General features: G+C 37.1%; 1 protein-coding gene across 1 annotated transcript in view; it reads right to left on the reverse strand.

The window, feature by feature from the left end:
* CCDC186 (coiled-coil domain containing 186) overlaps positions 1-18,420 on the reverse strand; it is a 37,336-nt gene that overhangs the window by 1,514 nt on the left and 17,402 nt on the right. Inside the window, exons 6-15 of the mRNA XM_049855243.1 lie at positions 16,894-17,013; positions 13,626-13,730; positions 13,049-13,147; positions 12,785-12,871; positions 11,732-11,874; positions 8,992-9,247; positions 8,146-8,335; positions 6,871-6,951; positions 1,220-1,430; positions 21-240 (exon numbers count right to left, since the gene is read on the reverse strand). Coding sequence (XP_049711200.1) covers positions 21-240; positions 1,220-1,430; positions 6,871-6,951; positions 8,146-8,335; positions 8,992-9,247; positions 11,732-11,874; positions 12,785-12,871; positions 13,049-13,147; positions 13,626-13,730; positions 16,894-17,013 — 1,512 coding nt within the window. The remainder of the gene's footprint in view (positions 1-20; positions 241-1,219; positions 1,431-6,870; positions 6,952-8,145; positions 8,336-8,991; positions 9,248-11,731; positions 11,875-12,784; positions 12,872-13,048; positions 13,148-13,625; positions 13,731-16,893; positions 17,014-18,420) is intronic.

The following is an 18,420-nucleotide window of genomic DNA, read 5'->3' on the forward strand; positions in this document are numbered from 1 at the left end:
TGATAAGTGAGTACAAATACCTTCAAAGTAATATTTTTTAATAACGTATCCTCCAAAACAGCCTGTAATTTTCGGTTGATCTCCAAAGAGAGTTCCAATGTTAATCCACTGTCGGCTGGGTGGGATGTATATAAAGACGCCATGATCCCGCCCCGTCTGCTTAAATGAACTTTGTTAAAGTCAGATGCCTCTGAAGAAAGCGTGCCCGATTCTTCCCGTAAGATGTAACTCTGGATTATTCTGCAAAACAAAATAGCACTATCAACTGTGCGCTTGATGAATTAAACACACTGGAATTTGCAAGAGTCAACTAAATATGCTTATGCGTAAAGATCTACATTAGAAAAGAATTTTCCTTATTCAGATGGTTTCTTAAACGATCTCGTTTTTGTTCTAACAAAGCACTTAAATAGAACATATAAAAACACTGTTTTTTCTTATTTTGATCAAAAGAATTGAGCAATTTGTTTATTGTTCAGCTTTCAGTTAATATTTTGTTTTTTCTGTTTCAAACTAGAACTGTATTTTACTCTTTTTCTTTGAAAACTAATGGGTAAACTTTTCCATAAGTCTAAAATTATTCCAAAATAAAAACTAAAAAATCACGGTAAAGACTCACGATATTAAGAAAACTCTTAATTAAGTATGGTAACTGTGAAAGGAAGCCGGCACAACACGGGCTTCGCAGTCAGTCAGGTCTGGGTTTGGATCTCCAGTTCTGTCCCTTACAGGAGTGGTGACCCAGGAACATTTGGTTACTTGACTTGGGCCCCATTGGAAAACTCACTCTCTCCTGGAGCTGTTGTAAACATTCAATGAGATATTGCTAAGCAACAGGCACAGTGCCTTGTGCTTAGCAGGTGCCCAATAAATAACCCCACTACATTCTACCCAGCTTCACAATTACATATATCTCTTACAGCCACAATCATGAGGATAAAAAAGAAAACAGGTGGAACAGACCACTATCTTTTTATAAATCCAAAATTACTTAAGTATATTTAAAAGCTGTAAGGAAAAACTTCAGGAAAGACCTAGTTTTATTTATTTCTGTATTCCCGAAACCAAGACCATAATACATGATTAATAAAAGATTAGGAACTCAATGACAATGAGAAATATTTTTTGAAAGGTAGGCACTTAATATTAATTTTGAAAACAGTAACTACCTTATGAGTAACGGTATTATGAATACAGATCGTGCTACCATAATACATACTTTGTTTTTTTCCTAATTTCTTCCACCAACTGTTTTATGTGGTCTTCCATAAATTCTATCTTTTCATTTTTCCGAGCATGTGCTTTCTGCAGCCTTACTATCCTTTCAATCAACATGGCCTTGTCTACTTCTGGAAAGTTATCCACAGTTACTGAAGACCCAGTATTTTCTGGAGATCGATCTTCTACACTGCTTCGAGCATTAAGGGACCCTGAAGACAAAAAAAAAAAATTCAATTTAGATATTTTACTTGGTCTAAAGTCACTTTTCATCTCATGTTGTTGTTGTTGTTAGGTGCTGTCGAGTCGGTTCCCACTCACAGCGACCCTATGTACAACAGAAAGAAAGACTACCTGGTCCTGTGCCATCTTCACAATCATTGTTATGCTTGAGCCCATTGTTGTAGCCACTGTGTCAATCCATCTTGTTAAGGGTCCTCCTCTTTTTCACTGACCCTCTACTTTACTAAGCACGATGTCCTCCTCCAGGGACTGATTCCTCCTGATAGCATGTCCAAATTATGTGAGACATAGTCTCACCATCCTTGCTTCTAAAGTGCATTCTGGCTGTATTTCTTCCAAGACAGATTTGTTCCTTCTTTTGGCACTCCATGGTGTATTCAATAGTCTTCGCTAATACATAGTTCAAAGGTGTCAATTGTTTTTCAGTCTTCCTTATTCATTGCCCAGCTTTCACATGCATATGAGGTGACTGAAAGCGCCATGGCTTGAATCAGGCAAACCTTAAGTCTGCAAGGTGACATCTTGCTTTTTTAACACTTTAAAGAGGTCTTTTGCAGCAGGTTTGCCCAAGGCAATGTGCCGTTTGATTTCTTGACTGCTGCTTCCATGGTGTTGACTATGGATCCAAGTAAAATGAAATCCTTGACTGCAATCTTTTCTCTATTTATCGTGGAAGACGCAAGCCCCCACAGTATGACAAACTGACAGATGCTTGGGGGTCTCATCTCAAATATTATTTATTTCAATGCCATTTCAAATATCAATCGGACAGAGTTGGGCACAGAGCTCAACATAGGTCATACATGGCCTGAGTCTTGCTCCTGAATACACTGATGATACAAGTACCAAAAAAGCCTATTATACCTTTCAAGAACAGGATAAGGAAATGGAAATAGAGAAATATGAAACCCAAGAAAAAGTCAGAACAATATGTCTGAAGTTAGCCCAAAATTAAACCATAACAGAAGTAACAGAACATCAAGTGGTTAAGCTCTGGAACCAGCCTATGTAGGTTTAAATTGCATCCCCTGCTCCTCCACTTACTAGCTTTGTGACTTTGGACAAGTTGTTTAATCCTCTGTGTCTTGGGTACTTTATCTTAAAATGTGGAAAATAATATTACTTACTCCACAGGATTTTTATCCTCATTTAAATGAGTTAATATAAATGTTAGCTATTACTTTCATCAACATCAGTGAGAATTTCTGATCCTCTTTACCCTGGAAAGATATGTTTTTTCTACCCCATTTTGTAGATTTGAGAGAAGTACCATCTTATCCAAGATCATAAAGCTTATAAATGGTACAGCTGGGATCTAACTTCATACCTATAATTTCAAAGCCCATGTTCTTTTCCACTGTAAAATTCTTCCACTATTCCATATCTTTTTCCTAACGTGCAATTCCTGAGAGGTAGTGTGATACAGAAGGCGCCCTGGTGGTACAGTGGTTAAAGCACTCAGCTGCTAACCAAAAGATCGGTGGTTCAAACCCACCAGCTGCTCTGTGGGAGAAAGATGTGGCAGTCTGCTTCTGTAAAGATTACAGCCTTGGAAACCTTATGCAGCAGTTCTACTCTGTACTGTTGGGTTGCTATGAGTTGGAACCGACTTGATGGCAACAAGTTTGATTTTTGTTTGTCTGTTTATTGTTCAGTGGGGTATAGTGACACGCAAGGATTCTTGAGTTCTATCACTGTGGATTTTGGGCAAGTCGCACAACCACTGAGTTTTTGTTTCCTCGTCTGTTAAACGGGAATTTTAAAACCTACCTCATGTGGTTGGTCTGAAGAGTAAATTGTATGTTATGTTTAAAGTATGTTATGTTTAAAGCCTGGTTCCCGGCATTAAAAAAATGATAACACTATTAAATGCTATTAAAAATAAAACAGGTTTAAGAGTACACCAATATTTTGCTAATGTTCATTTTCACAAAGGTATCAATTATACTTTTGTAGACTCTACTTATTTTAAAGTTTGTTTTAGACCACAGGCATATATATCATGAGAACAAATTAAATACATACATGTGTGCACACACACACATATATTAACATGATATTTAATGATGCCCATTTCATTAGTTCTCAGGTGTCAAAAGAACTATACAAGAGGGAGATCATACCACACCAAGCCTCTCTATACGGATACATATAAATCTGAATTTAGAAAATGGAATCAAGAACTTGTTTAACAGAATAAAGAAGCAGTTAAGAAAAAAGGAAGTAGGTAAACGTCGTTAGTTGTTATTAGGTGCCGTCGAGTCAGCTCTGACTCATAGTGACCCCATGTACAACAGAAAGAAACACTGCCTGGTCCTGTGCCATCCTCACAATTGTTGTTATGCTTGAGCTCATTTTTGCAGCCACTATGTCAATGCAATTTGTTGAGGGTCTTCCTCTTTTTCATTGTCCATCTACTTTATCAAGCATGATGTCCTTCTCCAGGGGGACTGATCTCTCCTGGTAACATGTCCAAAGTATGTGAGACGTAGTCTCGCTATCTTTGCCTCTAAAGAGCATTCTGGTTTTATTTCCAAGACAGATTTGTTCCTGCTTTTAGCAGTCCATGGTGTATATTCAATATTCTTTGCCAACACCACAATTCAAAGGCATCAGTACTTACTTGGTCTTCCTCATTCACTGTCCAGCTTTCACATGCATATGAGGCAACTGAAAACACCATGGCTTGAGTCAGGCGCACCTTAGTCCTCAAAGTGACATCTTTGCTTTTCAACATTTTAAAGAGATCTTTTGCACCAGATTTGTCCAATGCAATATGTCTTTGCTTTCTTGACTATTGCTTCCAAGGGTGTTAACTGTGGATCTAAGTAAAATGAAATCCTTGACAACTTCAATCTTTTCTCCATTTACCATGATGTTGCTTACTGGTCCAGTTGTGAGGATTTTTCTTTTATGTTGAGATGTATTCCATGCTGAAGGCTGTGGTCTTTGATCTCTGTCAGTAAGTACTTCAAGTCCTCTTCACTTTCAGCTAGCAAGGTCATGTCATCTGTTTATCACAGCTTGTTAATTAGTCTTCCTCCAATCCTGATGCTGCATTCTTCTTCATATAGTCCAGCTTCTCAGATTATCTGCTCAGCATACGGTATGGTGAAAGAATACAACACTGACACACACCTTCCTGGACTTTAAACCACACAGTATCCCTTTGTTCTGTTCGAACCATGCCTCTTGGTCTTAAGTACAGGTTCCTTATGAGCATAATTAAGTGTTCTGGAATTCCTGTTTTTCACAATGTTATCCATAATTTGTTATAATCCACACAGTCGAATGCCTTTGCATAGTCAATAAAACACAGGTAAACATCTTTCTGCTATTCTCTGCTTTAAATTATGATCCATCTGACATCAGCAATGATATCCCTGGTTCCACGTCCTCTTCTGAATTCAGCTTGAATTTCTGGCAGTTCCCTTTCGATATACTGCTACAGCCGCTTTTGAATGATCTTCAGCAAAATTTTACTCATGTGTGATAGTAATGATATTGTTTGATAATTTCCGCGTTCTGTTGGATCACCTTTCTTCGGAATGGGTACAAATATGGATCTCTTCCAATTGGCCAAGTAGCTATCTTCCAAATTTCTTGGCATAGAGGAATGAGTGCTTCCAGCGCAGCATCCATTTGTTGAAACATTTCAATTGGTTATTTGTCAATTCCTCGAGCCTTGTTTTTCACCAGTGCCTTCAGTGCAGCCTGGATCTCTTCCTTCAGTACCATCCGTTCTTGATCATATGCTGCCTCCTGAAATGGCTGAACATCTACCAGTTCTTTTTGGTACAGTGACTCTGTGTATTCCTTCATTTTCTTTTGATGCTTCCTGCATCATTCGATACTTTCCCCATATAGTCCTTCAATATTGCAACTCGAGAATTGGATTTTTCTTTAGTTCTTTCAGCTTAAGAAATGCCAAGTGTGTTCTTCCCTTTTGGTTTTCCATCTCCAGGTCTTTGCATGTTTCATTATTAATACTTTGTCTTCTCAAGCTGGCCCTTGAAATCCTGTGTTTAGCTCTTTTACTTCATTGTTTCTTCCTTTTGCTTTAGCTACTCTACATTCACAAGTGCAACTTTCAGAGTCTCTTCTGATACCCATTTTGGTCTTTTCTTTCTTTCCTGTCTTTTTAATGACCTCTTGCTTTCTTCACGTATGATGTCCTTCCACAATTTACCTGGTATTCAGTCATTAGTGTTCAATGCACCAAATCTACTCTCGAGATGGTCTCTAAATGCAGGTGGGATATACTCATGGTTGTACTTTGGCTCTTGTGGACTTGTTCTAATTTTCTTCAGCTTCAACTTGAACTTGCATATGAGCAGTTGATGGTCTGTTCCACAGTAGGCTCCTGGCCTTGTTGTAACTGAAGATATTGAGCTTTTCCATTGTTTGTTTCCACAGATGTAGTCAATTTGAATCCTGTATATTCCATCTGGGGAGGTCCATGTATAGTTGCTGTTCATGTCGTTGAAAAAAGGTATTTGCAATGAAGAAGTTGTTTGTCTTGCAAAATTCTATCATGTAATCTCCACTATCGTTTCCGTCGCCAAGGCCGTATTTTCCAACTACTGGTCCTTCTTAGTTTCTAACTTTCTCATGTCAATTGCCAGTTAGCTGTCAATGCATCTTGATTGCAAGTTTGATCAATTTCAGACTGCAGAAATTGGTAAAAATCTTCTATTTCTTTATCTTTGGCCTTAGTGGTCTGTGCATAAACTTGAATAACAGTCGTATTAACTGGTCTTCCCTGTAGGTGTATGGGTATTATCCTATCTGATAGTGTTGTATTTCTGGATAGATCCTGAAATGTCCTTTTGGACAATGAATGCAACGCCATTTCTGTTCTATCATTCCCAGCATAGCAGAACATATGATTGTCTGATTCAAAATGGCTTATACCGGTCCATTTCAGCGACTCTACTTTGAGGAGGCAGCTTTTCCTCAGTCATATTCTGAGTGCCTTCCATCCTGAGGGGCTCATCTTCTACCACTCTATCAGATAATGTTCTGCTGCTACTGATAAGGTTTTTGCTGGTCAATTTTTTCATATGTAGACTGCCAGGTCCTTTTTCCAGGACCCTGCTGGTATTTGAAATACTGCTGGCAAAGCAGCCAGTATCATAGTAACATGCAAGCTACCACAGTACAACAAACTGACAGACACATAAGTAGGTAGACAGATGATACAAAATCTCATAACAAACATGGAACACTAGGTAATGATTAGAATGATTAATATTTGACTAGAACATTTTTACAATATACTTAGGTACAATCACCACTTTTTATAATTCAAAATGGAACAAAAGTGTATCAGTACTTTTTAAAAACAATTTTAAAAAGTTATTTCTTTTTATGATCAATCACTAACAACTAAAACTGTTATTTTTTTACCTGATGAACTGGAGCGACTTCCCATGCTGCTGACTTCTTTATCATAGCTTCCATTTTCAACGTGATCTAATTTTCTTCGAGCTGTAGGAAAAAGAAACACATTACTTGTGATAATTATCATGACCATTTGCTCCTACATCTCTGACTTTAATTGCTAAAATCACTTAGGGAAAAATGTCATAGATGACAGAAATTTCCTGAGTATATACTTCAGACAGGAGGGATATAGGTGGCATTCATATAAAATGACATCTGAAAATGTACAGGTCAAATACAAAATATATGGAAACAGTAAGACAACAACTGACACTGGCCTCACTTAGGTATGGTGAACTTGACTTTTGGAGTTCAAGTTTACTAGTAAGACTTAAAAGATTTATAAGATCCCTACAGTTTCAGAAAACCCTACATGTCCCCCAAATTTTCCTTCAACTACATCTCTAAGAACAAAGTAATGGCAAATATCTGAATACATTCATGTTAAGTAAACGCTAAAGTTTTTTGATCTTATTACTATATTTCACTCTATTTTGACAAAAATAAAGCAGTGGGAATAGTAGAGAAGAAAAGGAAGACAGAAGACACGTCATATTCATCTTTGTACGCTAAGCACTTAACCTAAAAATATAAATTTTTAAATAAAAGAAATCTAGGCTCCAGTGCTGGCTGTCTGTTATGAACCTTTCTGGGTCTCAGTTTTCTATAAATTGGAGGGTTAGATGAATGATTTCTAAATGATCTCCAAAGTGGGGTGCAGAAGCCATCAAAGCTATACAAAACAATCTACAGGGATGTGTAGGAAGAAAACATTTGAACTTACATTTAGTCTTAACCCACTACCCTCAAGTTGATTCTGACTCATAGTGACTTACCCTTTTAAACCGCTATTTTTATATATATTTTCTAATGCCCATAACATTGAATAGTATATTTTTACTATTTATTTATAAACATATAAATTGGGGAACAAATGCTCAAATACTTTTAATTGATAGGAATATGGGATGAAGAAAGTTTAGTGACTACTGTTCTAAGGTACTTTCCAACTCTCACCATTTTGTGGTTCTGTGAATAAATGGCCGTTAGCAGAAAAGATAAGGCTACTCATGAAAGTGCAAGAAGTTTAGCGATTTGGTTTACGGACATGAATACATTAAAAAGAACATGCCTCCAATCATAATGTGGTAGCACCTGACAAAAAATACATTTTTTCTATAAAATCTTTAATTAAAAGAAATAAAACATTCGTGGTCTCAGTATGGAAGAATTTTATACCTTGCTGAAGTTGTTTGGTAAGATCTTTGATGCCAGAAGCGTGTTTACGTCTTTGAGTTACTAATTCATCTTTTAATTCTTCTACCTGGGTACTCAATGTTTTAACTTCTGTTTGCCTACATGTGAGTTCAGCTTGTAGAGTCTGGACTTCCTCTTTTCGCAGTTCTTCCTCTTTCAACAATCTACTTTCCTGAGTTGCAAATAAGATTTAAAAAAAAAAATTTTTTTAATATCTTAGTATTTATTTCCATTATTGCTCACAATTTCAAGCCTTGAAAATATAAACTCCTTGATAGTAGAGTATCTTCTATCATCACTCCTGACCAGGTTTTGTTTACTGAGCTACTCAAATTCCTTACACAGCAACACAGGGGAGCACAATAATGGGTGTACCATTCTATTTCTATACATTCACCCCAACATGTGCTATACGTCTCTGGATTTCTGGTCTAAAGTTTCAAAGTATTTTTGTGACGAATTTGAGAATATTCTCATAAATTAGAAATATTAAGCCATTTTTGAAACTATAAAAATAAAACAAACAAAAAAAAAATTAAATACCTATTAGAGAGTTAAGTGATCCCAGTTGGGGATGACAGAGATTCCAGATTACTTATTTTTAAAAGTAAAATACTTCTTCATAATCATTTATAGTACCAAATTTTATTAAAAATTACATCAGTCAAAACGACAACTGACATTTCTTATAGCGTCCAAAATTACCAGAAAGTCAGAGCCAATAGAGAAGAGCTTAAATCAACTACTGCTAATTTTATGCTGTTAGGGAAACTTAATTTTTGCTTCTTGCTATGTTTCTTCAAAAGTTAAATGTAGATTTATACTTACCAAACTAATATTTGTCTGTTTCATTTGGCCACACAGGCTTTGCAACTGACTTTCACTACAGGAAAGCTTATCAAATTGTGACTGCAAAGAATTGGATTCAGACTGAAGCTGTGCATTCTTACTAGTGAGCTTTTCTGTAAATAGTAGTAGCTCAGATTCTCTTTTCCTACTGCCTTCGATGTCTTTTTGTAGGTCATTAATCAAAGAATTAAGACTTTCCACTTCTTCCTTCAAATTTTCAATTTCTTGTTTACCTCTAAAAAACAAAGTTTATATTTAAGAAAAATTTAAATTATTAAAAGACATTAAATTAATGGTTTAGGAATTTTCATCTAATAAAATGCTCTTTAAAGGTACTTTTATTCATCCAGGCAAATATTTATGAATGCATACGGGACCATGGTGGCACAGTGTCTAAGGTACTCGGGTGCTCAGTGGTTCAAACTCATCCGCCTCTCCTCAGGAGAAAGATGTGGCAGTCTGCTTCCACGAAGATTACAGCCTTGGAATCTCTATGGGACAGGTCTACTCCATCCTACAGGGTTACTACGAGTTGGAATCAACTCGACAGCAACAGGTTTTGGTTAATATATGCCAGGAACTAAGAGCTGGGGGTATAAGTAAACAGGCCTGACATGGTCCCTGCTTTCAAAGAGTTTTGGAATCAAATATAGAAATAATGAATTTGATAAACATTTTTGATGATGACAGCATACAACAGGCCATCTAAACTAGTGCAGGTGATGCTTCAACAAGAACTACAGCAGAGGTTGGCAAGCTTTTTCTTTCAAAGGCCAGATGGTAAACATTTTAGGCATTTGAGTCACATGGTCTTTGTTGTAACTGTTCTACTTGGCCACTGTAGCATGAAAGCAGCCAGAAACAATACATAAAGGAATGAGTATGGCTGAGTGCCAAAAAAACTTCATTTACAAAAACAAGTGGTGGGCTGAATTTGGCTCGCAGGCCATAGTTTGCTGACCCCTAATCTAAAATAAAAGCAGAAGTTAATGGGAGGACAAAATATGCTCCAGGTAGAGGCAACAGCATGTGCTAAAGCTGGGAAGAGAGCAAGAGAATGACGTCTTGCAGGTAGGGAATGTACTGTATCCCTAACACCTAACACAGGGCTTGGAACATAGGAGACCATCAATAAACATGTTAACTGACTGTGGCTGAAACACAAGAGGCAAAAGGGAAAGGTACAAGGGAGAAGCAAGGCACAGGTCACTGACAGTCTTGCGAGCCATATGAAAGCATTTGAACTCACTAGGCAAATCTCTGAGGCAATGGGAAATCATCGACTGTTCAGACTGGCTTTTTAAAAGATTATGCTAACCACAGTGTGGGAAATGGATTAGAGGAGAAACAAGCAGAGGAACTAGTTTAGAAGCTGGTGTAGTTCTCCAGATGAAAGCTGACAATGGTTTGGGCTATAGCAGTAGCAGTGGAAATGTAAACAAGTAAATGGACTTGAAAGATCTTAAAGAGCTAATATCAACAATACTTTGTGACTGGTTAGATGTAGGAGGGGAGGCAAAGAACAACTAAGGACAACTCTCATGTTCCTGGGTTGGGCAGTCATGCAGATGAGACACTCACTCCTCCTCTAGGGAGCACCTGACAAGCACATCTGAGGGTGGACAGAGGAATCAGTTCTGGACATGTTAAAGTTTGAGGTCTCCTTGACACATATGAATCTGGAGTTCAGCAATATGGCCTGAAGATAATTTGAGGGTCCTATAGCACACCACAAGAACAGTTAGTATCATACAGGGGTACAGTAAAATGAGAACCAAAGAGGGTTTTAGGACAGAAAGTGAAGCCTGCATAGGAGACTGAAAAAGAGTGGCCAGAAAGGTGGGAGGAATACCAGAAGATGACAAAAATGAAGCCAAGGGAAAGAAGGCAGAAGAGCATGGGATCTCCAGGGTAGTGTAGTGAATGAGGTTCAGAGAGGAGCAGGAACATGTCTTCCATGACAACAGATGGGAACGAAAGAAGAATGGCTGCAGATGCGGCCAGTTCATAGGATCAATGGCAAGAGGTTGAGAGAACTGTCAGCTTCCAGCTCCCATTTTTTAATCATAAATTGTGTGAAGAAATAGATACGGTTTGGAATAGATGGTGGAAGATGGGAAGGCCCTGATCAAGGACACATGCTAGGATTAGAGACGTAGTAAGAGCCCAATGAGGTTGATGAGCATGGATTTATAGTAGCACCAATCTGGTAGACAGTGAGGATTTCTTCAGCAATACTCAGCAGTGTAGGTATCTGTGAGGTGTGGAAAAGAAGATACTTGGATTCTATGTGAATCCAACCTCTGCCAGGAATGTACTAAGTGGAGTTTAGCTAACTGGTTTTATAAGAGACTTTAATGTCAGCTCCTGACCTTGAGCTACATACATACAGATGTATATATAAATATATATATACTATTTTTTAAAAAGTACTGTACATATATAATAGAATTTGAAAGCTAAGGAAGAGACTAAATAAATCCATTCTATCTTATAAATTGTAACTGCCAATGATTAAAGAATATAAACTTTGATTTTTAGAAGTCATAGCAGAAACTTAAAAAGACTTCAAAAAAGTTCAAACAAACATAGGAATTAAAAAAAAAATTAACTACTAGAATTGTTCTTGTTTAATGTAATAATTGTGTTTCAAACAGAATCTTGAGACAGAGTAAGCAAGCCTGCTGATTAGCACAACCAGAAGCTGCTCGTTTTATACCTCTGAAACTGCTCCTGTATGTGTTCTGCAACTTTCAATTTGTCCAATAAATTCTGAATTTCAGCTTTCTGGCGATTAATAATTTCCTTATATTTTGATAACTCATCTTCTGTTCTTAACCGTTCGTCTTCTAGACATTTCACCTGTGAAACGATCATAATCAAGTTAATCTATAAACAACATTTTCTTGTTCCTTATAAACTATTTCAGACAGTGGTTATATAGTAGTAATCTAAGCTGAGTTGTAAATCAATATTAGATAATATGAAAAAAATATAATAATGGGAAGTTAACAATCCTGAGTTTTAGTCCCAGATTTCTCATGGGAGTTTAAGCATGCCACTTTATTCTTTCTGAGGCCCCATTTCCTCACCTGAAAAGGGAGGCTACCTCCCTACCTACCTTGAAAAACTGGCCTGGAGAATAAACAGGAAGGAACTGACCAGAAGAATAAATAGGAAGGTACGTAAAAAAACACTTTGAAAGGCATTAAGTATCTCAATTTCAAGGGGGTTATTTAAAAGCCTTACTTTGAAGTAAATGAATGATATACACTGATAATACATTTCACAGTCACAGTTATATTAAAAAGACTATACAATAAAGGCTATACTTGCTGGAACGGGTTTAATAGATTACTAGAAATTAAAACTGCATCCATCTGAAACTACTAAATATATGCAGGAGAAATATAAAGAGTCTTCCTATTATTTTATGACACCCACAATTCTAAGGTCCAACTATCTTTCAGTTAATTTTCTGATAAGACTGCCTTTAGATCAGAGGCCCACGGCTAAGTTATAAAGAGAACAAACAAGCTCGGAAACAGGTATGTTTGGCAATCACTTCAAAGGGACTAAAGTGGAGGACATTCCATTTCAACAAGAGTCCACTTTGTTGCCAGAGAATTGCTATTCTAATCCTCTGAGTTCTTTCATTTTGGAAAACTTGTATATAAAGATCTTTTCCCATCCATTTGAAAAATCAGAATGAGTTCAAAATTAAAGATAATATTTATCCTTCCTCTGAAATCACGACTAAAGATTTAATTACCTTTGTTCTCAGTGTTCGTAGCTCATCCATGCCCTCCTTAAATGTCCTCTTCAGATCTTCTAGTTCCTTTATTTTGGCATGATGCATCTTTTAAAAAGTTTAGAAGAAGCCACAAATCATTACGCGCTAAACCGGACATAAAATTTACTCCCTAATCCTTCCAAAAGGCCTCAAATCTTCATAGCAATAAATGTTCTTAAAAGCAGTTCTCTCTTTATGTATTCATTACACAACCTGGGGCATACGAAGAGTAGAATTACTCACCTCTAGTTGGTCAGATTTTTCTTGCATTTGTTTTTCAAGTTCTCCTTTTGTAACTCTGAGCTTTGCATCAAGCTCATTTGATTTAATTTCTTCTGACTCCTAATGAAAAGGAAATGAAAAAGCACAAATGACTTAATTTTTAAGGGTGTATACTTTGAAAAGTAAAGAAGGCTTTGCAACTAAGTTCCCTTATTGTGAAGTCCATAGCTTATCATGTACCAGTAAATGATTGTACTGAAAAATTTTAAATATGTCAATTCGGCACGAACAAGGATAGCGTACTTAAGATACGTAACATAATACAGAACGTTTTTTGTTTTGTTTTGTTTTTAAGTTTCTCCATTTCCTTGCACTCTTCATTCTTCTGACATTTTCTAGTGTCTCACTTGCTTGCTAATTTCTGTAGTAAGGTCTCTAAGCTGCAGGAACGTTCACATAGCAAATAACCTGTTTTATTTAACGGCCCTACAAATCCAGTCTACACTTCAAATATGGCAGATGCAAAATTTAATGAAACAGGACTACTGAGGTTAGGCATAATTAATTATTACCCATCTATTCAAAAAGTGAAGCATACCTGATATGTTTTTATCATGTCCTGACAGTTCTTCCGTATCTGATCTGCTTCTTCCTTTGCTTGAGTTAGCTTTGTTGTTGTTTCTCTGAGTCTATCTTTGGTTTCCTGCATTGATAAAAAGACAGCAACAAAGCTGGTCACAAGGACATGACGAACCATGACTACGGGGTAGAAAGAGTTCTTGCCATAACACTGCCGCTGAGGGGTCGGGTACTATTCTAGTATTTTATTTCTGACGCAAAATTAAAATTGTGTCCACTGACAGCCATTAAAGCTTATTTTGTTAAACTGGAAGCACATTTCTAAAAGTTATTCACCTTCACCTCTGGTAAGACAAGAAAAGCAAAGTGTTAACCAACTCTTCCCACATACACAGAAAACAGTTTTGCGGTTTATGGCTGTAGTATCTATTCAAATTGCTTTTTATAGATTCACGCTGCAATTTGGTTTCTGTTCCTAAATACTCTCCTAAAATAGCAATTCTGAAGGTGTGCAGAGACTACCTACTCTCTCAGCCAATCCGATTACTTTTTCTGGGTTCTTATTCTTAGCATACCTGCACCAGCTGACACTTCTGATCACCCGAACTCTTTGATACTTTCCTTCCTTTGATACATTACATAATATCTTCCCTCCCTCTTTTCCCTCTTCATGTTGCCTTCTCTGTCTCCTTGACAGACTTCCTACTTCCTACGGAGATGTTCTAAGATACAACCCTCGTCCTGCAGCATTTTCTCCATAATTCTTCACAGAACCCATCCAGTCCCGTGGTTTTGCCTATCGTCTGGATTTAAAGGGAGAGTTTAGGTATCCCAGCCTGCTTAGTAGCTTTCTCTGGTTATTCCTTAAAAGAGGGCTAGATGCTGCTACGCTGCCTTCCCACAGAAAGAATCCAGGGCATCCCTACATTGGAACAACTGGTACACTGTACTGGAGCTTATATGTTTCCTTCTTTAAGTATGTAGCTTTGGGACAGCAGGGCCTGTGTTTTCTCCTTCTATCAGCACCTACCTCCGTACCTGCCCCTTAGTAACTGCTCAGTTAACATCTGTTAAACAAGTGAAGGAATACTAATATAAGCCTTCTGCTCCAGCTAGGTAGGGCCCATGTGTGCTCTTGGGATAGTCCTTTCTGGTAGTTCTTCCCTGTCTCTGTAGTTTCTTCAGGTACATGTACTGATCGCACACACACTGCCCATCTCCGGATCTTTTTGTTCTCCCATACTCTGCCCTGCTCCCATATTCTGAACTCTGTTTCCTTAATTCAAGGCAACTACTGGGCTGTTTGGATCCCCCTCCTTGTACTGCCGCGTTTGTTTCCCTTTTCTCAGGGATCACTGTTGTTCACTGCTATGTCCCATGTCTGGAAACCTCTATCTATTTGTCTGTTTTTGCTTTGTTTTAGTTCTTTTAAAGTGGAAGGGTAAATCTGGTCCCTGTTACTCCATGAGGCAGGCCCAGGTCATGATTAAATCCTATAGCCTTTGATCCAGAGATTCTCTCTCCCAACCACCAGATAAACACATAAAATAGGTTAACCCGGATCCCACCCCAGACATTCTTGGAAAGCACTCAATGTGTCTTCTACAGCTTTTATATCCCTCCATATTATCTTATACAGTGCTATACACACATGAACACCCACTAAATACCTGCTGGTTAATAAATGCTTTTACTTAGAAAAGAACTGGCAAATTTCTAGTTACCATGTACCAGGTCAATACACTTGTTACTCCCATTTTCTAACAAACCACATCATATAACCTTACAGAAGTAAGTCTTAAGCCTCTCCTCTGCCCTACTTCCAGAGGATCTGGTTTCATCTCATCTCAACGGTTGCCATTAAGTATCTGTTATCACCATTCTTTAAACACAGATGGCTCACAGGAGATCTCTGAGTCTTTAACTCTTCAACGTTAGTATTCACATACATTTCAGCATTCTGTCTCTTAGGAGTATACATGAGGATGAGGAAAGTTTCAGACATTAGATATGACCAAGTGTTAAGCTCAGATCTTGAAGCAACTCAAGCAGTTAGAAATCTTTACCATGCTGTAGTCTTTACAGATTTTTGATTCTTCATTCTGTCAACCCAAAGTAAAGGAAATTTCTCAACGGTCCCTAGCCATGTGTGAGCTCCAGGGATTGTTCTGCTTACTCCTTTCTGGTAGTTCCTTCCCTACCTCTGTCGTTTCCTTTCACACGTGTACTGACCGACCAGTAGTCAGCTGAAGATTCCCCTCAGTGGTGAGGGGAAACCACTCCTCTCTAACCTACCTTTGACCACTGTCAACACAGATAACTCTCCCTACAGTCTTCTCTGACACTATATGCAAATGGAAACCCTGGTAGCATAGTGTTTAAGAGCTATGGCTGCTAACAAAAATGTTGGCAGTTCAATTCCACCAGATGCTCTTTGGAAACCCTATGGGGCAGTTCTACTTCGTATTATAGGGTTGCTATGAGTCAGAATGAACTCAGTGGCAATGAGTTTGGTTTTTTTTTTTTTTAAAAAAATGTGACTATCCACAGGTTTTTAAAACCCTTACTGACTCACAATTATTGAATAAGACAATCCATCATTATGGTTTTAAACAATACCATTCAGCATATTTTCAAAAACGTGCAAACTGGTATTTCCACAACATTGCTTTTCTAGTTTAAGTCATATTTCAGAGATGTTCTTTGTCTTCACATTCTATCACTTTCAGATTTTCATTACCTCTAATACCACCTCAGTCAGTGCTTAAAATTATGGCATCGGATACCAGCCTTTATTTTTTATTTTTGCTTTTCATGATATTTATTTTTGACATTCGTGAGGTATAATACCTATAGGATTATATTTATAATAAATAGATAAGGAGACTTGTTTATTCTTAAAATCTTTATTATATTCAAAATTATATTTAAATAAGAAATAATATTTCTTGATTATAAGAATCTTACCATCTTTGTTTTTTTTTTTAATTTTCAGTTTCTTTCAATTTTGGTAATCTACAGATTCTCTCCACTCCCCCACCCTCCCCCCAAAAACTTGACAAAGTTTAATATAAAATGTAACATACAATAAATGCTTACAGAACCAGGCTGTAAACAATGAAGGATAAAATGTAACATTCTAGCTAATCTGATACGTAAAGCATGCAAGGAAGAATGCTTTCTACAAACACCAAATATTCAGGCCCAGCAATCCTGCCTCATTAACTGTTCCCGCGTTTGTTCTTAAAACTGATTCTAGTAATTATCTGACTTATTACAGTACTTACCTTGTGGGAATCCACTTCAGCTTTTAATTTGTTTTGTGCCCATTTTACTTTAATGATGTGAGAGTTGACATCTTCCTTTAACTTCTCTATCTCTCTGCTGAGTCTAGTGGTTTCACCTTCCTAAAATAACATCACCAGGTCATATTTTCATCTAAACAATCAGCCAATTATTTATCTGTCTTTTACACCCCATCAACATAATCAGTGCAAGACATACTGTAATTTAGGGGCTGGCATACTACGGCCCATAGGCCAAATCTGACCCACCGCCTGTTTTTTGTACAAATCCTCTGTTTTATATTTTTAAATGGTTAAAAAAATAAAAAAGACAACAGTATTTTATGACACACGAAAACTGCATAAAATTCAAATTTCTGTGCCCATAAATAAGCTTTTATGGGAAAATAATCACCCTTACTTGTTTACATACTGTCTATGGCTGCTTTCCTGATACAATGGCTGAGTTGAGTGGTTGCAACACAGACTACATGGCCAGCAAAGCCTAAAATACTACCTATCTGGCCCTTTATAGAAGAAGTTTGCTGACCCTGCTAAAATTTTACAGTAAGTCCAAAGAAATCTCTCAACAAGCTTTTTACAAAATTAGAGACCAAAATCATTCAAACTGCATCTAATATCTATGCCCTATATTAAGGCACATTATTCATACGGAAAAGCCTTTTGTATTCTGAATTTCAGTCACAAACCTAAATGAGAATTTCAGTAATTCTTGTAACAGTTTTTTTTTTTTTTTTTCTGATTAAAACCAGACCTCTTCTAAGCCATCCTCAGAGGCACAATCATACATACCACAGTTTGTGATGATAATCTTGAAGCAGTTTTTCCTATCTCTTTTCTGCAACTTAGTATTTTTTTTAAAGACCTCTTTCATCCTTCTTCAAAAGGTCTACATTTCTACTTTTCTATTTATGCCATTACATTTCTCCCAAATTACAGATGGCTCAAATTTAATTTAAAGCTATATAAAACTGATTTAAAGTTCAACTCATAAGAGGGCTGTAAAACAGTTACATCTAATGACCAGACATAAAGGTGGCTGACAGTTGTATTTTAACCAATGGGGTGTTTTGTGAGCGTAAGTATACCTTTATGATTCTTCCCAACTGGCTGGCATTCAGGTGAAATATGAACTGAATTTATTTTGTCAAAATTCTTGAGAATGATGGCAACATTTCTGAAATAAAACTTAATAACTAAAAAATAACACTAATCACCAAAACCTGATAATGCACTAGAAACATGGCCATGCCGTGAGGCTGCTTGTTAACAGCCAGACTTCTGAATCGCTCAGCAATTAAATCTGACTGAGCCTTAGACAGCATCCAAGGGCGTGTTTTTTTTTTTTCTGTAAGAAACATTATGAATTTGTTCCTATAGTAAGTCTTCATTAAGACTTGCGTGAAATTATACTCCCAGCTCTAAAATTCTTTACATTTGACACTACTAGATACATATTATCACCAAAATAAAATCTTCCCTTAAGGCAAAAACTCATTTCTCCCACAT

This window comes from Elephas maximus, chromosome 16 (genome assembly GCF_024166365.1).
Source record: "Elephas maximus indicus isolate mEleMax1 chromosome 16, mEleMax1 primary haplotype, whole genome shotgun sequence".
In the NCBI taxonomy this organism is placed as follows: domain Eukaryota; kingdom Metazoa; phylum Chordata; class Mammalia; order Proboscidea; family Elephantidae; genus Elephas; species Elephas maximus.